This window comes from Anomaloglossus baeobatrachus, chromosome 7 (assembly GCF_048569485.1).
Source record: "Anomaloglossus baeobatrachus isolate aAnoBae1 chromosome 7, aAnoBae1.hap1, whole genome shotgun sequence".
Lineage (NCBI taxonomy): Eukaryota > Metazoa > Chordata > Amphibia > Anura > Aromobatidae > Anomaloglossus > Anomaloglossus baeobatrachus.
The window spans coordinates 165,132,882-165,158,680 of record NC_134359.1 but is presented as its reverse complement, the minus strand read 5'-3'; the positions used below and the strand labels follow the sequence as shown (position 1 = coordinate 165,158,680).

Here is a 25,799-nt window from a genome sequence, read left to right as displayed (position 1 = left end):
GTGTAGGGGGTGATGGGGGCTGCATTGTGTGTGTAGGGGGTGATGGGGGTGCATTGTATTGTGTGTAGGGAGTGATGGGGGTGCATTGTGTGTGTAGGGATTGATGGGGGGCTGCATTGTGTGTGTAGGGGGTGATGGAGGGTGCATTGTATTGTGTGTGTGTGTGTGTGTGTGTAGGGGTGATGCATTGTGTGTGTGTGTGTGTGTGTGTATGTAGAGGGTGATGGGGGGTGCATTGTGTGCGTGTGTGTATAGAGGGTGTGATGGGGATGCATTGTATTGTATTGTGTGTGTGTGTGTGTGTGTGTGTGTGTGTGTATGTATGTATGTAGGGGGTGATGGAGGGGTGCATTGTGTGTGTAGGGGGTGATAGGGGTACATTGTATTGTGTGTGTGTGTGTGTGTGTGTGTGTGTGTGGGGGGGGGGTGATGGGGTGCATTGTATTGTGTGTGTGTGTGTGTTTGGAGGGGGTGATTTTATTGTGTGCGTGGGGAGATGGTAATGGGGGGTGCATGGTATTGTGTGTGTATGTAGTGGGTGATGGGGGGGGATGTATTGTGTGTGTGTGTGTGTAGGGGCTGATGGACGGTGTGTGTGTGTGTGTGTGTGTGTGTGTGTAGGGAGTAATAGGGGTGCATTGTGTGTGTAGGGGGTGATGGAGGGTGCATTGTGTGTGTGTGTGTAGGGAGTAATGGGGGTGCATTGTGTGTGTGTGTAGGGGGTGATGGGGGGGTGCATTGTATTGTGTGTGTGTGTGTGTGTGTGTAGGGGGTGATGAGGGTGCATTGTATTGTGTGTGTGTGTGTGTGTGTGTGTGTGTGTGTAGGGGGTGATGTGGGGTGCATTGTAGTGTGTGTGTGTGTGTAGGGGGTGATGTGGGGTGCATTGTAGTGTGTGTGTGTGTGTGTGTGTGTGTGTGTAGGGGGTGATGTGTGTGTGTGTGTGTGTGTGTAGGGGGTGATGTGGGGTGCATTGTATTGTGTGTAGGGAGTGATGGGGGGTGCATTGTGTGTGTAGGGATTGATGGGGGGCTGCATTGTATTGTGTGTGTGTGTGTGTGTGTGTGTGTGTGTGTAGGGGTGATGCATTGTGTGTGTGTGTGTGTGTATGTAGAGGGTGATGGGGATGCATTGTATTGTATTGTGTGTGTGTGTGTGTATGTATGTATGTAGGGGGTGATGGAGGGGTGCATTGTGTGTGTGTGTGTAGGGTGTGATGCATTGTATTGTGTGTGTGTGTGTGTGTAGGGTGTGATGGGGGATGCATTGTATTGTGTGTGTGTGTGTGTGTGTGTGTGTGTGTGTGTGTGTATGTATGTATGGAGGGGGTGATGGAGGAGTGCATTGTGTGTGTAGGGGGTGATAGGGGTACATTGTATTGTGTGTGTGTGTGTGTGTGTGTGTGTAGGGGGTGATGTGGGGTGCATTGTAGTGTGTGTGTGTGTGTGTGTGTGTGGGGGGGGGTGATGTGGGGTGCATTGTAGTGTGTGTGTGTGTGTGTAGGGGGTGATGGGGGGTGCATTGTATTGTGTGTGTGTAGGGGGGTGATGGGGGGGTGCATTGTATTGTGTGTGTGTGTGTTTGGAGGGGGTGATGGGGGGTGCATTGTATTGTGTGCGTGGGGAGATGGTAATGGGGGGTGCATGGTATTTGTGTGTGTGTGTGTATGTAGTGGGTGATGGGGGGATGTATTGTAGTGTGTGTGTGTGTGTGTGTGTGTGTAGGGGGTGATGGGGGTGCATTGTATTGTGTGTGTGTAGGAGGGTGATGGGGGGGGTGCATTGTATTGCGTATTGTGTGTGTGTGTTTGGAGGGGGTGATGGGGGGTGCATTGTATTGTGTGCGTGGGGAGATGGTAATGGGGGGTGCATGGTATTTGTGTGTGTGTGTATGTAGTGGGTGATGGGGGGATGTATTGTAGTGTGTGTGTGTGTGTGTGTGTGTGTGTAGGGGGTGATGGGGGTGCATTGTATTGTGTGTGTGTAGGAGGGTGATGGGGGGGTGCATTGTATTGCGTATTGTGTGTGTGTGTTTGGAGGGGGTGATGGGGGGTGCATTGTATTGTGTGCGTGGGGAGATGGTAATGGGGGGTGCATGGTATTTGTGTGTGTGTGTATGTAGTGGGTGATGGGGGGGATGTATTGTAGTGTGTGTGTGTGTGTGTGTGTGTGTGTGTGTGTGTGCGCGCCCCGGCACCCAGCCTTTCAATCGTAAACTTCAGTGATCGTACAAGTTCTGTATGATCACTGAAGTTTTCGCAGTTGCAGGACCTTTAGTGACATCACATGTGTCATGTGACTCACCAAAGGTTCTAGCGGTGCACTGCGGGAGTCCCCAGGCCTGCACCGACCGCGCCAGTATTCAGATGTATGCGCGTCTTTCAGGTGCGTAATACATTTGTACAGTGCGGTCGCTGACAGGAGGGAGAGCAGCTCTGCTCAGCCCCGCAACGTACCATCATCGCCAGGGCTGCAGAGGAGCGCGCCTCAGTCCTGCACCGACATCATCATCACCGGGGCCGCAGCTGCAGGAATGAAAAGGAGGACGCGCAGGCACAGGTAAGCGCTCCAGAGGAGCCGAAGATGTACTTTTATATGAGGGGCTGCGGGTGGGGGAGGAGCAGTGCTATTTTACAAGTGGCATTAAGAAGCGGTGGGGGACTTTATGGAGCATATTATGGGTCAGTGGGGGACATAATAGGGCAGTGGGGGACATTATAGGGCAGTGGGGGACATTATAGGGCAGTGGGGGACACTATAGAGCAGTGGGGAACATAATAGGCCAGTGGGGGACATTATAGGGCAGTGGGGGACATCATAGGGCAGCAGGGGACATTATAAGGCAGTGGAGGACATAAGGCAGTGGGGGACATTATAGGGTAATGGGGGCCATTATGAAGCAAATTGGGGCATTATAGGTCTGTGGGGGACGTTATGAAAGAAATTGGAACATTATAGGGCAATGGGGGACATTATGAGGCATCAAAGATTTTGGAAGGCAGCATAGTATAATGAGGAGGGGGAGATTTATATAGGGATGTAGTTGGGGGAGATAATATAGAAAGGGCAATTTTTGGGGGGACATTTTGGAAAGGGGCACTTTGTGGGGCTATTTTGGAGCGCAGGATTGTGGGGTGATATTTTGTGCAGGACGCAATTAAGAACCCCTTCTCATTCCACTTGTTTCCCCAGACATTATTAAATAAAAGGAGCCAGGATGAGGGACATAATTACTATATGGGGCCAGAATGAGGGACATACATGACTGGTTTATGGGGGCACTTGGGGCATAATTACTGTAGGGACAAATTAGGGGACATTATTACTGACGAAATATAAGTTAATTTTGAGGATACTGTCTCCAATGGGGGAACAAGAGTCTGACGTGGTGTAGAAATTGGGGAAATAGTGAGGAATGTGCTCTGGGAGTGATCGGCTATAGGTGACTGTTATTTTCTGCAGAGTCGCGTCATGGCAGGAAGAAGTGATGACGGTCAGCGCCGGATGAAGAGAAAAAGCGAAGATGAATAAAGTCAGCTAGAGACGTCACTGGTAAGTCAGTCACGGTATTTCTCCCTTGTATGTGGTTATATTCGGTCACTATGTGGTCTGATTATGGTGTGGCGGTATTACTTTCTTGTATGTAGTTATAGTCGGTCATTATGTGGTGTGGTTATAGTGTTGCGGTATTTCTCCCTTGTATGTGGTAATATTCGGTTACTGTGTGGTCTAATTTTGATGTGGTGGTATTACTCTCTGGTATGTGGTTGCTTTTGATCACTATGTGTTGGTAGTATGTTATCTGGTCATAGTGTCACGGTATTTCTCCCTTGTATGTGGTATTATTCGGTCACTTTGTGGTCTGGTCACGGTGTGGTGGTATTCCTCCCTTGTATGTGACTGTATTTGTTCACTGTTTGGTGGTAATATGTGGTCTGGTCACGGTGTGGTGGTATTTCTCCCTTGTATGTGACTATTTGGTCACTGTTTGGTGGTAATATGTTGTCTGATCACTGTGTGGCGGTATTTATCCCTTGTATGTGGTTGTATTTGGTCACTATGTGGTGGTAATATGTTGTCTGGTCGCGGTGTGGCGGTATTTCACCCTTGTATATGGTATTATTGGTTTTGGTATAGTGGATTGTGTTGTGTATGGAGGTCACTTTTTCTCTCTATAAAGGGGGAGATTATTTCCAGTAGAAATTAAATACTTAAACATTTAACCCCTCCCCTCCCTGTCCTGCGACTATTATACTTCAGTAAATATGCACACAGAGATTCTCCAGTGAAAACAAGTAATCACCTTTACTAAGGCCACGTGCACACACTGAGTATTCAGTGAGTTTTTTACCTCAGTATTTGAAGCCAAAACCAGGAACAGTAAAATCAGAGAAAAAGTGTGTGAACGTGGCCTAAAGATAAGTGTTAACTTATTCATCTGTGTGGACCGATTGCTGGGACCTGCACCGATCGTGCAACTTTTATCCCCCATTACACTGGAGCTCATGTCCGACTCGACCCCTGATCCATTCATTCCCTCAGTGGCTGCGAGCACTGGGCTTGTTATTATCTGGCTGCTCCACAGAGGATGAATGGAGCTGCGGTCACACACCCCACCCCACAGAGGATGAATGGAGCTGCGGTCACACATCCCACCCCACAGAGGATGAATGGAGCTGCGGTCACACATCCCACCCCACAGAGGATAAATGGAGCTGCGGTCACACATCCCACCCCACAGAGGATGAATGGAGCTGCGGTCACACACCCCACCTGCTGCAAAAAGTTCCCCAATCTTCCGATCGCTGCAGTTTCCACTGGTCTGGTTCCACCGATCAATAAGTTATCACCAACCTACCCTGTGGATCGGTGATAACTTGTTTTCACCAAAGACCCCATTACTACAAACGACTATAATTGTACATCCCAGATATGGTGCACAATATAGATGTGCAGGAGCCGTCTGTGTATACAGTCAAAGCAACACAATAATAGGGATAACGCTAATGGGTGTTTATATTTAGCTGTAGGGTGGGCCCCTGGAGTCAATTCTCCTGGTGGGCCCCAGACAGCCCAGTCCGCCCCTGCCTGCAAGTATTACAAGTAGGGTCAATTCACAACGCATCTGTTGTTCATGGCTGGGATATGAATTGAAAGTGAGTTTTCAAGTTTGGAAGTTATCCCCTATCCACTGCAGAGGGCATAACTTTCCAATCACTGGGATCCCCCTGATCCTGAGAATCGGGGCTCTGAAGAATCCCACGTTAATGGAGTGGTGGTTGATCACACACAGTCACTCAATTATTAATTCTTACGGGAGTGCTGAAGATCAGCCGAGTGCAGCACTTCATAATCTCCAGCGTTTCCATTAAGAATGAATGGAGCGTCTATGGATAGGAAATAATTTCCAAACTTGAGAATGTTCTTTTAAGAAAAGTTCTGAAGGTTACACTCCAAGATGTTCAAATGCTTTAAAATTGTGCAAAAAAAAAACCCCCAAAAAACCACAACCTGTCTTTTTAGCATCTGTTTGGCCACAACAAATTAAGAACCCAACTGTTTTGACTAGTTTTACAATACAACTGCATATTAATGCTAGACGTATGTTGTCTGGGTATACAATCAACTGGACTATTTAAGGCTGCGTGCACACAGCGTTGTTTTGGTGCAGTTGTCACAAATCTGCATGCCTATCTTTATGCCAGCAAAGTCAATGAGAATTCTGCAGTACCCTTGTGCAAGTTGCTTATTTTTTCCTTGCAAATTATATTTTTCCTTGAAAATAATCTGCAGCATGTCAATTATTGGTGCGTTTTTGCCTGTGTTTTTCAGCCCTTCCACCCATTGACTTCATTATGAAAAACGCATGTCCAAAACAACGCACCTCGTTTTTATTCTGCCAGAAAATGCAGAAGATTTCTGCACCATATACTCAGTGTGCGCACATAGCCTTACACAGCCCTGCCAAGAATGGCTACAACTTTATATAGTTAAATGATGAACAAATTACCTGTGCAAATCCAACTCCACATAAGGAAGAATAAGCTTCTCCTTAATCAGATCCCAAATTACACGGGTCATCTCATCTCCTTGCATCTCCACAACGGAGCCTCCGGGGATTTTCTTTGACATGCTGGAGAGGAAAAACAAATAGTCCAAACTAATATGGAGGAGACTGTATATGATGACACATAGTAGAACATGGTAGAAAAAAAAATCTCCTTCTGAAAGTCATATGAGAAACAGGAAAATAGGAGAAAATAGCAATCCCAGTGGTATGGAGCTGAAGGTCCAGAAGGGGAGCCCGAGACCCCGAGATGGCAGGCATTGGGGACAGAGGCTACGTGTAAGCTGGACTGTAATCTTAAGGAAAAGAGGTCTAGAACGCTAAGCTTGGGCATAGATAGTACAATGAATGTGTGCTGCAAGCAGGAGGACATTCACTCCCTGACAGACGTTCTGTCGCTTATCCATGTTATGTAAATAAAAGCTTATAACCTGACTTTAAATTCATCCATTGGTTTCATATACTCTTTTGAAAGCTGAAACCCTCCCAAATTTGGTTTAGGTTATGAAAATAAAGTTGCTGCAAAGCTGAAATATTGATCATTTAACGAACACAGAAAGGTCAGATTTTGGCAAGACAAAATTTTGACGCCTTGTCATATAATGCACCCAATCCTAGTTTCCTTTCTCACCTGTGCTCACTAAGGCTGCTTTCACACCTCCGGTTTCTGCAATGCGGCACAAACCGGCACTTTGCAGGAAAATCGCAACCGTTTTTTTTTTGCTGCCGGTTGCGATTTTCCTGCATAGACTTTAATTAGTGCCGCATTGTGCCGCATGGCCTTGCATTCAGTTCGGTTTTTGCCGCATGCGGCAGATTTAGCCGATGCGGCGGCCGGATGGAACGTTGCCTGGCACGTTTTTTCATGCGGCAAAAAAAACTGCATCGCGTTGCATTCGGCCGATGCGGCCCATTTTTCAATGCATGCCTATGGCGGCCGGATGCGGCGCGATGCGGCAATAACCGCATCCGGCCGCCGCATGCGGTTTTTGCCACTGCGCATGCTCGGTAGCATGCCGCAAGCGGCAAAAACCGGACTGGCCGCAAAGGAAAAACTTATGCAAAGGATGCGGTGTTTTCACCGCATCCGTTGCATAGCTTGCACAGCCGGATTGAGCCGCAGAGCTCAAGCCGGATGTGTGAAAGCAGCCTCAATGATTGCTTAATTAGTGGGTGTGTATAAAAAGAAACCCAGCACCCCAGACCTTCACTTGAACTGCAGCTTGACCTTTGACAACATGCCGAAAATCCACACTGCGACCAAAGCCTTGTTTATCAAGAGGCTGAAGACCAGATCCACTACAGCGTCAAGTACAAAGAATTAAAGATTTGAATTGACTGGAGATGTTGTTGACAAGCCCCGGTCCGGCAGACCCCGCAAGACAACTGCTCAGGAGGAACGTTTTGTTGGTTAGAAAATCCAAAGCCAGCCCCTCTTCCACTGCAGCAGAGCTCCAAAAGGCCTGGTCACCTCAAGTCCATGTGTCAACTAGAACAGTTTGTAGGATTCTGTCACGAAATGGCCTTCATGGTTGAATCAGTGCCCAGAAGCCAGCACTAAACAAAAGGCAATTAAAAAAACGTGTGGCATTTGCCAAGTCCCACAGCCTGCTAAACAGATAGATGCTGGAAAAGAGGCAGAAAGTGGATTTCTTTGACGAATCTTCAGTTGAATTACACCACAGCAGCTGCAAATACTGCAGGAGACCTACTGGAGCCCGTATGGATCCAAAATACACCCAGAAAACAGTTGTTTGGTGGTGGAAAGATCATGGTCTGGGGTTACATTCAGTATGGGGGTGTGCGAAACATTTGCAAGGTGGAAGGCAATATCAATAGCCTAAAATATTAAGACGTATTAGCTACCTCTTAAATTCCCAATCATAAAAGGGGTCAAATTCTGCAGCAGAATGGTGCTGCATCTCATACATCTATCTCTACAACAAAGTTCCTCCTGGCAAAGAAGATCAAGGTGCTCAAGGACTGGCCAGCCCAGTCACCAGACATGAACATCATTGAGCATGTTTGGGGTAAGATGAAAGAGGAAGCTTGGAAGGCAAAACCAAAGAATCTAGATGAACTCTGGGAGGCATGTAAGACTGCATGCTTTGCTATTCCTGATGACTTCATCAATAAATTGTATGAATCATTGTTGAACCGCATGGATGCAGTTCTTCAAACTCATGGAAGTCACACAAAATATTAAATATGGCTCTAATAGCACCACTTCATTCACCAATGTTATGCAACATATCTTTGTATTAGAAGTTAATTATTTGTTTGAATTTCACATTACTTTCTGTGGGCGACAAAACCTTTGTCTTGCCAAAATCTGACCTTTCTGTGTTCATTAAATGATCAATATTTCAGCTTTGCAGCAACTTTACTTTTATAACCTAAATCAGATTTGGGGGGGTTTCAGCTTTCAAAAGAGTAATTTATAAAACCAATGGATGAATTTAAAGTCAGGTAATAAGCTTTTATTTACATAACATGGATAAGCGACAGAACTTCTGTCAAGGAGTGTACGTGAACATCAAAGACGGGGGACATAGCCGGTTCATGTACCTGATAAAGACCAAATAAGAAATGTGCTGCCACATGCAACCATCAAGGATATTCCTCTGTACAACACACATTTAATATGCCAAATCTTGTACCGGCTATTCTCGATAGATTAGTAATCTCAAGTTAATCAGTAGAACTAAGTTCACTTTTGTACCATGGACTGCCTCCTCCCTTACGTATACTAAATGTCAGGGTTCCTGTACTATATTACAATGTAAGGCCATAGAGGGAAGGGTCCAGAGAGATTACCATGGTGTACACACCCCGTGGAACACGTTTCACTAGTATTTGGGGTCACAAAAGTGATACTTGGCCCACGTGATCTTTACAAGTGCAGAAATAAGAATGCAAGAGTTACATTCCCCTGATTATATAAATGGAGTAACGATTCCTGCATTTTCTAACGGGTAACGTAAAAAATAGTCCTCTTAGCAGACACACTGATCAAGGCCATTTACATATAATGATCCTTCCCAATGTAATGTATGAGGAAAGAGTTAACTTTTCACTGGTTATGAAAAATCATAGAAATTCATTCTCCTTTTGCAAAGAGCACAACCAGACATGTTTACGTAACAGACTTTGGGAAAGCTTCAAGGACTCAAAATGTTTTGTCTTAAGAGAGAGAGAAAAACACCTCCGACTGTTGCTGCTGTGAGAATAAAATTTATGTTATGGGAACATGTAATTCACGCTTGTGACGAATCTAGACTAATGAATATGCATGTTACATAGTTTTGCCCTAGTTAATTTTGTATAACCTTGTATGTAAACAAACCAATACAGTTCTTTTTGGAGCGCACATCTCTTGCTTCTGTGTGGATATCAGTGCATGCCTGTATCTCGCTAGAGCTGAGGAAGCAGGGGGGGGGGGGGGGGGGGGTTACCGGGACTCCCTCTGCATTAGGTCATCACTGGCAAAAGTTGTGACCGTTTGGTCAACCTAACATTTCTGGCGCCCAAAAATAGGGACCCGTGTTTATCCCAGGACCCGGTGGACCATCTTGCCATCCCGAGGAGGAGGTGACCAGACGTGGGGACCAGAAATACCTGGCCAGGTAAGAGTTGAACGCTTTCTGCTCTTGTTTCTGCTCCCCATCTCTGCTCTTCCCCCTCCTCAACGTGCAAGAGGGACATTGAGTAGATACTGGGTAATTGGCGGGTCACTACTGAACTCTGAGAGAACTTTTGCCAGCAGATATTTTCTGTGTCCTTGTCTGTTTCTCTGTGCTTTGCCTTTGTTGTCCGTCCAAGATCAGAGGAGTTGGTAACATCTGGTTCCTCCAGGCTAAAACTGTGCGCCCAGGGCCAGACCGGACACTTTCGGGTTACGGGCGAGTGCAGTGGGACCAGTGCCAGTGCTAAAACCACCTTGGGGCGAACCAGATAACCAACTCCATTGGCCCTCACATCAGTGAGTGTTGCTAAGGGAACAGTGTGTCTGCCCTGTCTAATGGATGTGATATTCACTGCCCTAGTGTTAGTTGTAGGAGCCCTGTTTGCCATTGCTATCGGATATAGAGTGTACTTTTGGTACAAGAAGGGTAACCCACCACCATTCAACATACTCAGCCCCTGCTGAACAAAGTTAGGACACCACCTTTCAGTAGGAATACAGATCAAGAGTCAGTCTCTGCGTACTTCCAGGATAGGTGGTTCTAGACCTCACCTTAGGCCAGAATCACACTTGCTAGTGCCTCGCGTGTAACTCATGCGAGTCTCTCATGGTAGAACCCGGCTTTGCCGCACACTCCCCTGACAGGAGCGGGTCGGTTGCATGCATCTCTATGCAGCTCAGACGCTCCTGTATGCATAGTGTGCGGCCATGCCGGGTGATTCAATGAGAGACTCGCGCGAGTTACATGCGAGGCACTAGCAAGTGTGACTCCGGCCTTAGGTAGGAATACAGATAAGGAGTTAGTCTCTGGGTACTTCCAGGATAAGGTAGGTCTGGTCCAAGGGACGTTCAAGAGTCTAAAAGCTGAAGAAGATAGACGAAGAATGGGGCAAGGAATATCAAGGCACAGAAGAGCTGGATGCACCCTGCAACATCTCATTACGTGTTATCATGGCAAAAAAACAGCCAGTCAGTCCAAGGAAGTTTTTAAGACATTTGGATTGAAGGGGAAGGATCAATTGGACCCCAACAAATGGGACAAAATAAGAGATACTAGAGCAGGAGTAATAGCAGATAAATCATGGACTGAACTTGTTAGAACTCTTTCTGACATGGCTAAGACAACCCACGATCAAGGTTGGATATATCATGAAGAATCAGATACATGGGAAGAAACTGGGAAGAAGGCTAATGAGGATCACCAGCCTCCTCCGTACCTGTCAACTACTCCTGCAACAACTCCAAAAATAGCAGGACCGCCGGGATGGACCTCCACAAACTGTGGCCAACAAAATCTGGACTGGAGTGCAACATGCCTAGCCTGTGGAGTCCCACAGCACAAGCCACAAGCCACAGCACCAGTGCCTCCTTATCCCGTAGTGGAAAGAAGAGTCCTAATAAGACCACCTGTTAATCCACAAAACCCAGATGCTCCCACAGATGCAGTTCCTCGTACGTATGAAGACTACGTACCCTGGACTCCAGCCGAGCAGATGGCTTTCCTGCAAAATGCTCCAGACCCGACTAGAAACCCAGTCAGTTTTTCACGTTACCTGAACCAAATACAGGTCTCCTACAGAAGCACTTGGTTGGACATGGATGGCTTATGTAGAGTTAAAATGTCCCCTGAGATGTATGCCAAACTCACTGCCCATCTGACAGGACATGTTCCAGCTGATACCCGTACTGTGGAATCTGGCCAAGACTTCATGACAAGACTCAATCTCTTCTGCGCCCAGGAGCAACGAACTAAGGGCACAATGGGACAAGTGCATCAAGGTCCTGTGGAGAATGTCAGCTCATTTTACTAAAGATTAATGCAGTCATTCGCAGATGAAGGGTTTGACTTACAAGAAGGCACAATACGTCGCCTGATGGTAAGGCCCTTCATGGATGGAATACATGCACCTCTGGCAGATAGATTGAAAGCATGCTGCCCCGAATGGAGAATCATGGAAGACATTGATCTCCTAGTCAACAAAGCAAGTGGCTTAGAAACCGACGCAAAGGATAAAAGGATCAACAAGAAAGTTGTCATAGCAGCAGTGGACGGTCAGCCAGAATGTGCAAGAAAGAAGGCACCGACATGCTACTATTGTGGAATCAAAGGACATGTGATCAAAGACTGTAGAAAAAAGGAGAGGGACACTCAAAACCAGCCCGGGAGTCAGGAAGAAATGACTACCTGACTTGCGGCAGCACGGGATAGGGATGCCAGAGGTCTATTTATACACGTCCCCCTCCAAATTGGCAGCAAGGAAACAAGGGCTCTGGTGGACTCAGGAGCCTCACGCTCCATACTCCCCAGGAACCTGGTGCCTGAAGGCTCCATCTCATCCGAAGCTACTATAGTGTCCGGTTTTGATGGACAAGCCCAGATAATCCCAATAACCCATCCACTGAAGGTGAAACTGGGACCACACATGTTCGTGTCCAAATTCTTAGTGTCCCTTCTGTGTGGAGATGCCCTAGTGGGAGCAGATGTATGCACTCTTCAAATGAAGATCAACCAGAATCTGATGTCACACAGGAAGCAAACATGGATCCAGTACTTCTACAAGTTCCTGCAAAATTCTGGTCTACCCACACTACCCGTGCCCCCCGTAAAAGTTTCAGTCAAACCTGGAATTACACCACCACAGCTGAGACAATATCCTCTTAATTCTCAACAGGAAGCTGCTCTGGATCACCAAATAAAAGAACTGTTGAAGTTGGGAGCTCTCAAAACTATTAAGTCTCCTTACAACACTCCACTGTTTCCTGTCAAGAAGAAACAAGTGAAGAAAGGTGACCCAGTCACGTACCGGATGGTACACGATTTGAGGGCAGTGAACTCAATACTGGAGCCTCTCACTCCTGTTGTTCCTAATCCACATACACGGCTCACACATGTACCGGCTACATCTATCCATTATACGGTCATAACCTTGCTAATGCTTTTTTTCTCAGTACCACTGGTCCCAGCATGTCAAGACCTCTTTACATTCACACACAAGCAAAATCAATACATGTGGACCAGGATGCCTCAAGGGATGCAACATTCCCCTACACTATATACACAGGCTATAAGTAGTGTCCTTCAAGGCTGGCAGCCTCCTGAACGCTGTGTCCTCCTCCAGTACGTGGATAATTTACTACTGTGCTGCCCTAGTGAAGAAGAATGTAAAACGGCTTCAATAAGCCTTCTTATCTTTCTAGCAGAATCTAGATGCAAAGCAAGCAGAGACAAATTACAATTCTGCAAAACAAGGGTCACTTTCCTGGGTCACTGTCTCTCTGCGGGACAAAAAACACCTCAGCCCGGACAGACAAGAAGTGATTAGAAAAGCAAGCATTCCCAGGAATCTCAAGCAACTCAGAGGATTTTTAGGACTAATATTCTGCAGACAATGGATTCCTAATGCGTCACTACTCATGCAACCGTTGTATGATTGCACGAAGAATGTTCCTTTCTGCCTTACAGAAGAAGCTTGACAAAGCATTCAACAGCTCAAGGAACTAGTGATTGATGCACCTGCTCTGGCACTACCAAAGTATAATCTCACCTTCTGTTTGTAGCAGAGCTTCAAGGATTTGCTGTAGGAGTACTCACCCAGAAGACGGACAAACATCACATAATTGGGTACTACTCCTCTCAACTCGACAACGTCACCAAAGCAGCACCAACCTGTGTCCGTGCTGTTACAGCAGTTTCAAACATACTGCAGAAAGCATCTGAAATCTCACTCGATTTCCTGACCACCACCCTTACCAGCCATAACATCTATGCTGTTCTCAATCAAGTGCAGTTGAAACATCTCTCCATGGCAAGACAAGTCAGACTTCAGTGCACGCTGTTGCTACCCCCAAACATCTCATTTGCTCGAGTTACAAGTCTAAACCTCGCTGATCTGCTGATCTTCACAAGTTTAGAGGGGGGGGGGGGCAGAGGAAGAGACCGCACCATTTGATCATGATTCTCGGGAACTCATCGAACATGGGGCAAAGCCCCTGCACAATATTCAGGCAACACCGCTTACAAATCCAGACTTCGAACTTTTTGTGGATGGAAGCAGATATGCCGATGACACAGGCAAGTTCCACACCGGATTTGCGGTAGTAACTCTATATGCAGTCTTGGCCAAACAACCGCTACCTCTGTGCATATCTGCCCAAGAAGCGGAACTTCTCGCCCTCATCTGGGCAATTGAGTTTCTGGAAGAACGGACAGCGAAGATCTACACGGACTCAGCCTATGCACACGGCATTGTGCACGATTTTGGCACTATCTGGCAGACTAGAGGATTCCTCACAGCGGCAGGAAATCCCATCAGGCATGCAGCTTCAGTGAAGAAACTAATGGAAGTAGCCTTGATACCAAAGCAGCTGGCAATCATAAAGGTTGCTGCCCACACCAAGGCTCAAACATCCGAGGCAAGGGGAAATCACTTGGCCGACCAAACAGCAAAACAAGCAGCCTTACTCCCTTTGAAGGAGACGGAAACAGTGTCAACGACGGAGGAAGAAATGCAGAACCTCTCTGAGACACAGGAAAACGCCTCTGAGGAAAAAAAGGCCGGATGGCGGGCCAAGGGGGCAGAAAAGGTGGAGGGGATTTGGCGCCTAAATGGACTTTCCGTCCTGCCACGCAGTTGGTCCCCTGCCATTTTCCAAATACTCCACTACCCTACGCACAGTAGCACAAATTCAATCATGAACCAGATGCAACCTCATTGGGTAGCCCCCGGCTTCAGACAATACGCCGCCCAGAGAATAAAAGCTTGTCACATCTGTCAACAGCATAATCCAGGCCAGCTAACTAAAACCCCGCAAAGACACAAAGACGTCTGCCCCATTTCAAAGAGTACAAATAGACTATATTCAGCTGCCAAAACATGGCATCTACGAGTTTGTACTTGTCTGTGTAGACCTCTTTTCAGGATGGCCAGAGGCCTACCCTGTCAGCTCAGCCACGGCCAGAATCACAGAAAAAAAACTGGCATGTGAGCTGGTACCCCGGTTTGGACTCCCTGAAGTCAGAGTCAGACCGAGGTACCCATTTTACTGGACAAATTTTCCAGAACACTTGTGCCCTGTTAGGCATGCAGTCAGCCTTACACACGCCTTACCAACCACAGTCATCAGGGAAAGTGGAAAGGGTAAATGGAACTCTAAAGTTAAACTAGCCAAGGCAGTGGAGGAGACTGGTAGACCATGGACAGAATGTCTCCCCATAGCTCTTTACTCCATAAGGACCACTCCGCAGGGAAAGCACAGGCTCTCATCCTTTGAGATACTCTTTGGTAGTGCACCCAGATTAGAATGCTACTTCCCGCAGGAGTTACACCTGCAATGTGATAACCTAACGTCTTATGTTGTTTCCCTGCAGAAGAGGCTGAGACCCACCAAAGGGTCTATTCTTCTCTACCTTACCCTGATGCCGTTCCAGGAACCCACTCCCTAAAGCCTGGTGACCGGTTCTACCTAAAGAAGCACGTGAGAAAGACCCTTGAGCCACGATTCGAAGGGCCTTTGACTGTCCAGCTGACCACTCCAACCTTTGTCAAACTTGAGGGGAGATCAACATAGGTCCATGCCAGCCACTGCAAGAAGGCCTAATACTGCTGATAAGTATTTCTATGTGTACTTCCTTTTTGGAGCCTTCTACACCACGGCAGAATTCATTTGAGACCCACCATGAAGTGTTGGCTGAAAAACTTGAGATCACAGACTGCTGGATATATACACAAGCACCTGTAACAGCCTCCTCCATGCCTTACTTAGCTATACCAGTCCCAATAAACGAAGTGTTCCAATGGGGAGGCTGTTACAATAGACTATCAGTCAATGACACCAAGTATCAAACTGTGGAACACTAGTGTGCCCATACCAATAGTAAGATGGGCAGATTTCCCCGGGTGGCAAGGCAACCTTACTACCGGCCTTCCCGGAACCCAGCAATATTCAGCCTTTGAAGGAAGCAGCTGGGTACCCCGTAATTACACAAAAACACCTACGATGGGCAAGATTCCAACAGAAGGAATCAAAATAAGTTTTGGGCGAACCTCTGACAGTACAGTTGCATTTAAACCCTTGCTGTTAGAGAGACATCTGCATGACCATGGGTGGGTATACAATTCATTGTTTCCAAAAGGCACAAATGATACTTGTTACTCCCAACCCAGAAATTTATGGCGCAATGATTCAGACCCATATGTGGCTGGCCGAGAAACCTGTGGTGAACAGTCCGCAGGGTATTGTAGTCCCCTAGGCCAACTTCCCGGATGGTGTATGTTCAGAAACATATCGGCCTTTATAGATATAGTACATAGACTCATATTACAACATTCTACCATCTGGGATCTCCCACCGCAAACCTACTGGGTTTGTGGTTACAATGCCTACAAATGGCTACCAGTAGGAGTAAATGGCACCTGCACCTTGGCCTGTTTGACCCCTGCCACCTTCATTATCAATACTACTGATATACCGGCAGGGAAAATGCCTCTCCACCTACTAGTAAAGAGAGCGGCAGACAAAGACAGGCCTAGTGGCCGACCCCATGTCGTTCAAATGAGCCATGTCAACAAATTTTTCAGTTCCCTTTTTCTCTATCCCATGATAATGCAGATATATGATAAGTTGGTGGACAGCACCGACTATCTTGATGATCAAATTTTTGAGGTTCTCCAAGCAGTAAATTACAGAGCCATACAGAGACAACTAATCATTGTAACCAACCAGTGGATTACCTAACTGCGGCCCAAGGGGGGATGTGCCAAATAATAGGCCCCAGCTGTTGTCACTACAGAGATCCAAAAGGAACCTTAAAAGCCCAAACCAGTTTAACTGAGATACAAAAGCTGAGGAAAAAACATGATGAGGAGGTACTCAGAAGCTCAGATGCTTGGTGGAGCAATACCTTTTCAATGTTCAACTCTGCAAACTGGTTTAAGGGAATAGGAGGATGGTTAATGGGGATACTGCAATCAGTATTCCAAGTGTTACTATGTTTATTAGTTGCCTATGTAGTGTTTAAGTTGCTAATGGCTTTGTTTTCCCGCTGCTTGAGGAAATGCAAATACAATGATTATTCAGCACCCCTATGAAATCACTAATATGCTTTTTTTCTTTTCTACTCTTTCCTCTAGAAATCACCTTGGCGTATCATGCCACCACCCCTGTCGGGAGGCTTGCAGGCAGTTTTCTGGATGATGGATGTGGACGACACTCCCTGAGCAACCCGCGGTTCGGATAGTATCTAGTGGCTAGTCTGCTTTTACAGCTTCTCGATGGGCCCCCGTCCATCACTCACGCCAAAAGGGGGGATTGTGAGGAAAGAGTTAACTTTTTACTGGTTATGAAAAATCATAGAAATTCATTCTCCTTTTGCAAAGAGCACAACCAGACATGTTTATGTAATAGACTTTGGGAAAGCTTCAAGGACTCAAAATGTTTTGTCTTAAGAGAGAGAGAAAAACTCCTCCGACTGTTGCTGCTGTGAGAATAAAATTTATGTTATGGGAACATGTAATTCACGCTTGTGACGAATATAGACTAATGAATTTGCACGTTACATAGTTACGCCCTAGTTAATTTTGTATAGCCTTGTATGTAAACAAACCAATACAGTTCTTTTTGGAGCGCACATCTCTTGCTTCTGTGTAGATATCAGCGCGTGCCTGTATCTCGCTAGAGCTGAGGAAGCAGGTTACCGGGACTCCCTCTGCATTAGGTCATCACTGGCAAAAGTTGTGACCGTTTGGTCAACCTAACAAATGCAACGTTGCCGTACAAATTACCTAGTTGCTGGCAGGTCTCTCCCACCTCCTTCATACACATGCACACCCAGCTCTAGGGTCACATTAATACAGTGCTCTCTGGCAAGCACATTAGGCTTTCTGTAGGAATCCCATAATAAAATGTACGGTATTTCAGATTGAGCCATACACTTGAATGAAGCCAACGAAGTCACTGGGTACAATGTCTGACCTCCGTCCTGGCAGCACTTTTCTTTTTCAGACATGCATAAAAACAGCATGCCTTAGTTTTTTTGCATATCTACGGCGGCCAGACAGTCCATGTCCATCGGCTTCCTTCACGTGAATGACAGTCATGGATCCCATCAAAATACAGGTTTTCAGGGATTCTGACCGGAACCTCAAAGTAGTGCTCGCCGGAGACCACTGTATTGATGTGACACCAACCTTCGCTGGAAGAGTGGAATAAGCCGCTGCCAAAAAGAAAAGGATCCCATTAACCCGATCCTTATCAACCTTGACTGACATCAGTTGCAAGAGGTTGGCTACTCTACACAAAATGTGTGGCCAGCTAAACAATAACTGCAGTGTTATTCTGTCTCATATTACTGATGAAGAGAAATATATGAAGGAATCCACATACATGTCTCAGGAGCTCGGCCATGCTCACCTACTCCTCATTGTCCTGTGGCTGTAAGACAACTGGCTGCAGCAGAAGTCTCCCTGCCGTCTGCAACGTGACTCCGAGAGGACAAAATATGGCTTCACTCTGTCTCCAGCCAAAACTGGAACTGATCCCCAGAAATGACCAGTGTTCTCTGCAGCATTTCAGCAAGACTTTTTTTTTAGGATCATTAAAAAAAAAGTGGGTCAAGTAAAATTTGTTGCTCCATTAAATCATTTTTAGATTTATTGTTCCTTTAAAGCAGATCTGTAAACCTAACATGTAGCTGAACCCTAAGGCGGGATTTGCACATTACGACATCGCAAGCCGATGCTGCGATGCAGAGTGTGATAGTCCCCGCCCCCGTCGCAGGTACGATATCTTGTGATAGCTGGCGTAGCGAATATTATCGCTATGCCAGCTTCACATGCACTCACCTGCCCTGCGACCGTCGCTCTGGCCGGCGACCCGCCTCCTTCCTATGGGGGTGGGTCGTGTGGCGTCACAGCGACGGCAGGCGGCCAATAGCAGCGGAGGGGCGGAGATGAGCAGGATGTAAACATCCCACCCACCTCCTCATTCTCATTGCAGCCGGGAGGCAGGTAGGAGATGTTCCTCGCTCCTGCGGCTTTACACACAGCGATGTGTGCAGCCGCAGGAACAACATCTTACCTGTCGCTGCACCGGCATTATGGAAATGTTGGAGGCTACACACAGATACGATAACAACGCTTTTGCGCTCGTTCATCGTATCAAAAAGGTTTTACACACTATGACATCGCAAGTGACGCCGGATGTGCGTCACTTTCGATTTGACCCCACCGACATCGCACCTGCGATGTTGTAGTGTGCAAAGCCGCCCTAAGTTAAGGGTGCTGTACACGCTGCGACATCGCTAGCGATGGCCCCCGTCATTCGTGCGACATTTGGTGCTCGCTGCCGTAGCGAACATTATCGCTACGGCAGCGTCACATGCAAATACCTTGACAGCGATGTCGCAGTGCACTCCAAACAATCCCTCCTTCAAGGGGGAGGTGCGTTCGGCGTCATAGCGACGTCACTAAGCGGCCGGCCAATAGAAGCGGAGGGGTGGAGATGAGCGGGACGTAACATCCCGCCCACCTCCTTCCTTCCACATTGCCGGTGGACGCAGGTAAGGAGGAGATGTTTGTCATTCCTGCGGTGTCACACATAGCGATGTGTGATGCCGCAGGAACGTCGAACAACATCGTACCTGTGGCAGCAAATAATGTATGAGTCCCAAAAGAACCACATACACATAGGAGTGTAAATTTCCAAAAATACATCAATTTTTATTAAAGATTTACATATACAAAAATCTAAAAACACATGATTCATTAATCGGAAGGTATAAGGAGGACCTCTACCAAACATCCACCCCCCACAAAAGTGGAGCAGTGTGTCTAGCTAGCATAGAAATATAGGACAAATAGTAGATTAAGCCCCATATCTTAAGGCCACTTCACACATAACGAGATCGTACCACGAGATCGTTACTACGTCACAGTTTCTGTGACGCAAGAACGACTTCAATTGCGATCTCGTCATGTTTGACACGTACCAACGATTCACCCCCTGCTGCGAAATCGCTGATCGATGCTGAACAGCTTGGGCCATTTTTGGCTCGTTGGAGTCCTGCTGGGCTGCATGAATCTGTTTGTTTGACACCCTATTTACGATTTCGTTGACGACCTAGATGAGATGCACGAAGGCGTGTTGTTGCGTCCCCGTTTCCACGCCCCTTCTGCGCCCATTGGTTGGCGCTGAGAACAATAGTGTGTAGTTACGTCGCCATTTCCGCGCCCCCTCTCTGCAACGATTGGTTAGCAATGAGAACACTATTGCGCTCTGATTGGGTATCGCTTCATGCTTTGTTCCCTTTTGAGTCTTCTAGGAGCAAACCTGTGACTACACCCAGATTCATTCGTGCTTTGTTCCCGCTTGCTTGGTTTTCGGATCAAAGCTGCATCTTCCCTCATTCGTTCCCGAGCGTGTCGCTGTATTACAGATTCATTCGTGCTTTGTTCCCGCTTGCTTGGTTTTCGAATCAAAGCCGCATCTGCACTTGTATATCCCTCATTCGTTCCCGAGCGTGTCGCTGTGAGGATCGAAACTGCGATTATTAATAGATAGCATAGACGGCTGCATTTTCTGGACGTGGTAAGTCATTTTCGTAAAGTCTATGTTACTTGTTCCATGTTTTTGTTATAGTATGGAAAGTATTTGTGTTTATAGATAGTAATTATTTTTGCGGATCATGAAAGTGGTTGGTTGTTATCTGTATACATATTGCCTTTTGTGCGTCCATCGTCCTTTTATGTGTCCTTATCTAGTATTGCTGGTTATTTTGTCTCTCTGCTACAGCCGCCATTTTGTTTCTCTGACACAGTTACAGCCGCCATTTTGTTTCTCTGACACAGTTACAGCCGCCATTTTGTTTCTCTGACACAGTTACAGCCGCCATTTTGTTTCTCTGACACAGTTACAGCCGCCATTTTGTTTCTCTGACACAGTTACAGCCGCCATTTGTTTCTCTGACACAGTTAGAAGTGGTGCACTTCTATGGGGGCGGCCATTTTAGTGTCTCTTTTACACCCCCACAAAAAATGTGATTGGTTTATAGCAACTTTTCTCATCTTTACATGTTTTTTTGCAGTGTGGACAACATGAACGACATGCAGCGTGTTGTGCTGGGTGCTGCATTGATGTTTGAGGCCGGTCGGCTACGTGAAGTGGAACAGAGGCGTTCCAAACGAAAGCGCCGCATGTGGACCAGAGAGTGGCTGCAGAAGAGGTACAAATACTCCCACATGCAACTGCTAAGAGAGCTGCAGGAAAATAATCCTCAGGATTTCTGCAATTTTCTGCGGATGTCAGAAGAATCATTTAGCCTTTTACTCGAAAGAGTTACGCCAATTATTCAGCGCAAGAATACAGCGATGCGTGCTGCCATCCCGGCAGATGAAAGATTGGCAGTCACGCTGCGTTTCCTGGCCACCGGACGCTCCCTGCAAGACTTACATTTTTCTTCTGCAATTTCAAGGTCCCTGCTCAGCGTTCTTATTCCGGAGACATGTAGAGCAATTTTCCACAGTCTGCGTAACTACATTGAGTTCCCCAAAACTGTGGAGGAATGGCAGAAGATTGCCACCGATTTTGAACACCTTTGGCAGTTCCCAAACTGTGGTGGTGCTTTGGACGGGAAACATGTGCGGATCACTCAACCACTGAACAGCGGCTCCTATTTTTATAACTATAAGGGCTATTTCAGCATCATCCTAATGGCCCTTGTGAATGCCAATTACGAATTTATTGCTGTTGATGTTGGCATGAATGGCCGGGTTTCTGACGGTGGGGTTTTAGAACACACAGGCTTTGGTGAACGTTTGCAAAATGGTGAACTGCATTTGCCCCCCAACTCTGACACTACCGCAAACCTTAACTTTGTATTTGTGGGCGATGAAGCCTTCCCACTTCATCCCAATCTCATGAAACCATTCCCACAGAAAAGTCTAACGGCGGAAAGACAAAGGTTCAATTACAGATTATCAAGGGCACGCAGGGTTGTGGAAAATGCCTTTGGGATAATGGCAAATCGCTTCCGCGTTTTCCACACACCAATTAACCTGAGTCTACCATCAATAGACGCAGTTGTTTTGGCCTGTTGCGCCCTTCACAACTTTCTTCGACGGCGAGATGCTATTACGTACTGTCCAACAGGCTTTGTAGACTCTGATGACTTAAATGGCGAAGTGGTGCTTGGCGAATGGCATTCTGAAGATCCCGCAATCGCAGGACTTCAACCATTGGCGCCCGGCAGAAATACCGATGATGCGAAGGCCTGTCGAGAAAAGTACTGCCAATATTTTAATGGTCCTGGTGCAATTACGTGGCAGCATTAGATAGACTTGTATTGAGCACATTTATTATGTTGAGTTTTATTTTATTGTATTGATTTGTTTTAGAAACTTCCCTTCTTAATTTTAAAATATATGGTTACTTGTATTATGTTCATCACATTTATACTAATTTTAAAATATATGGTTACTTGTATTGTTATGTTCATCACATTTATACTAAAATGTCATTTTTGCAAAATGATTACTTTAATAAACAGTTGTTTTAACTTTCCACAAGATTTGTTTGTCATTCATTCACAATTAAGGGCTACTGTGGGGAGCAGTACCACCATTGCTGCCGTTACATCACCCCCGGAGGCCCCATACAGCAGCGGCGGATTATAAACTACAATCACCCCCACTGAAGCCATGACTCCGGCAACCACTTACGACCCCCAGACTAGTCCGGCCCGGCACCGGGTGTCATCACCGCTATCATTGGGCCTCCTGCTCCGGATCGCACATTGAGAGTGAGCGTAGCGAACAACAGCGTGCCAAAATATGTGCCAAACCAGTTGATTTCAACCACATATTACATATGGGTGCACTAAGAAGAAATTGCACAATATATTTTATGGTGAATTTTATCTTGATACCATAGTAGAAATGCTCAATGGTACGACTAAAATTTGTTTTTTGGGTTTAAAAGTAAAATGTTCACTTTTAACTTCAACATTGCTTTTCTTTAGGTAAAACCCTGCAAAGGTTTATTTACTTCCTCAATTTGGCGTCCAGCTGTATGATGAATACATCATTTAGGGCTCTTGTACAATTTTGATTTCCATGTACCAATGCAATAAAAAAAAACACACAAATTATGAATATGAAGCCTTATATATTTTCATTTGGGGTTTTTAAACGGGGACGTTTGTGCGTCCCCGAAACCTTCAAACGACGATTTTTTATAATTGTATGTGCGCTCGCAGTGTGTGATACCACGACCCCTTGACACAGCATTTGCGTCATGGCGCGATCTCATTTCTGCAGCAAAGATCATTCTGATTTGTTAAAAGTGCGTCGCACTTTCACCTTCAAACATAGCATTTGTAATATTTCACAAATCAACAATCCAGCCATGGCCGAAGATGTAATATCGGCGGCCATTGGCTGGAGCAGGATCAACAACGTCCACCCCAATCTGATTGGAGCTAGCGTTCACGTGACGCTATCCGTCGAATCAGATGTGAAGAGGCGTTACCGCGGGTGACGCAACTGCGTTTGCTACGTAGACACACCAGCGAACAATGGCGGCACGCAGGAGGGCAACAGCTTGGGGAGAGGCGGAGGTCCGGTACCTAATTAGAGAAGTGGATGCTCGCGATTATGATTGCCGTGAGGCGCAAGAGCATCCACTTCTCCATAAGAAAGCGGTATTGCGCAGGATCCAACGTGGGTTGAGGAGGAGATTTCATTTGGAGCGCACCTGCGCCCAGATCCGCAAAAAATTAGCGGATCTGCGGTACCGCTCCAGTGCCCGGATCTCTGCCATACAAGCAGAGTTACAAAACCAAGGTAGGCGCAGATGAGTGTGCCTTGGCAACGTATAATGGTGTTCTTAAATATATATCTATTTATATATATATATTATATATATATATATATATATATATATATATATATATATATATATATATATATATATATATATATATATATATATATCTATCTATCTATCTATCTCTCTCTCTATATATATATATCTATATATATATATATATATATATATATATTATAAAAATAAATATATAAATATATAATACATATATAAATAATATATATATCTATATATATATTTTTAAATTAAATATATATATAATTCATATTAATTATATATAAATATAAATCTAAGAAAATATACATATATAATAAATAATAAATATATAGATTTAAATGTATATATTTATGATATATATATATCCTTTTACTTAATTAAAATTATATATATATAATCTATTTTATAGATCGATAGATTATATATATATAATACATATAAAATATATATATATATATATATATTATATATATAGATATATAGATAAAATTCTAAAAATATATTTAGATATATATAATAATAAAAATAAATATATACATATAATATATATATATAAATAATATATATCTATATATAATTATAAAAATATATAATATATTAATTATATATATATATATATAATTATAAAAATAAATATATTCAGATAATATTTAAATAATAAATATATATATTTTAATGTATATATATTTATTATATATATATATATATATATATATATATATATATATATATATATTTTTTTTGTTTTCTTTTAAATCATTAAAAGTATTTATATAATATATCGATCTATGTAATAGATCGATAGATAGATTATATATATATATATAATATGTAATAGATATATATATAGAGATCTATTGCATAGATCGATAGATACACCGACACTTGTGGTACGGGCTAATTACACTGACACTCGGGACACAGGGAAATTACGCAGACAGTAGGCTCTCTACACCAAGATTTCCCATGAACTGACAACCCTCTATCAGCACACAGTTTTCATATGTTATGATATACCTCTTGTCCTTGGCACCCAGCTTCGCCATGCTTGGCAAAACATCATTCCCTCACCACCCAGCTTTTCCCATATCAGAGAGAGCATGGCAAAGCCGGGTGCTGTGGGTAGTGGGTCTTTTTCCCTCAGCACAAAAAAATTCCATCTCCTGCTTGTATTTTTGTCCCCCCTCATATCTAGTTCTCCAAATACAATATTGGCCCCCACATAGCCTTCCATATAGTATAAAGGGTTCCACATAACCCTTCAGATATTAGAATGCATCCCATAGTCCTCCATGAACTGTAATGAATTTCCTAGAGTTCTCCATGAAGTTTCATTCACCCCAGAGTTCTCCATATATTATACTGCACCACATAGTCCACAATGTGTTCAAATTCACCCCCATAGTCCTTGTATAAGGTAGGCTACGTAGTCCGCCATATATTTCAATGTACCCCCCACAGTCCTATATGTATCATAACGCAACCATATTAAACTTTATATTTTCTTAAGAACCCCCAGAGGAGCCAGGGGCCGCAGAGGAGGGAGAGCATGTGCCCGAGCCTCCGGTGGATCTACAGCCACCAGAGGAGGAGGAGTACCACCCACAGGGGCCACCGGCCGGATCGCCCCCCGGTAATTTTTTAATATAACATTAACGCCATATAAAGTACAAAACAAAAAGCTGTTGAGTACTATAAAGTGTTTTTTGTTATCATAGATGCTAGTCCAGGCTCCATAAGCGAGTCTGTATCGGACGAGGGGGATAACCGTAAGTCATGAATCTCCTACTTTGTAATAATAAGCAGAAATAAAAATTATGATTTATTAATTTTACCATTCCCTCCATAGGCATACCCACTTTGGCCGAAATCATGTCCTCACAAAGAAGGATTATGTCGGCCCACAGGAGGCTGATGGCCAGAGTGGAGCGGCATGCGGCGCTGCTGGCCCGTTATGTGGCTGGTCAAGGGGAGGGCAGCAGCAACTAACGTTTTTTTTTTTTTTTGTTTGTTATTGTATACATGTGTTATAAAAAATTTGAAATTGATATCTGCTGTTTGGTATGTCTCATTGCATAAAGCAAGTTAACAGCTATCACCACTCACAAACATCATATTACATGTAGGCATCTGTATAGATGCACCAATCCCATTATCCACGAGGGGGTGACTA

At 45.1% G+C, this 25,799-nt stretch overlaps 1 protein-coding gene across 2 annotated transcripts in view; it reads right to left on the bottom strand.

Annotated features, from left to right (window-relative positions):
• IDH1 (isocitrate dehydrogenase (NADP(+)) 1) overlaps window positions 1-25,799 on the bottom strand; it is a 112,969-nt gene that overhangs the window by 49,991 nt on the left and 37,179 nt on the right. For both annotated transcript variants that reach the window (XM_075317794.1, XM_075317795.1), the window contains exon 2: window positions 6,010-6,132. In XM_075317794.1, coding sequence (XP_075173909.1) covers window positions 6,010-6,131 — 122 coding nt within the window. In that variant the 5' untranslated portion in view covers window position 6,132. The remainder of the gene's footprint in view (window positions 1-6,009; window positions 6,133-25,799) is intronic.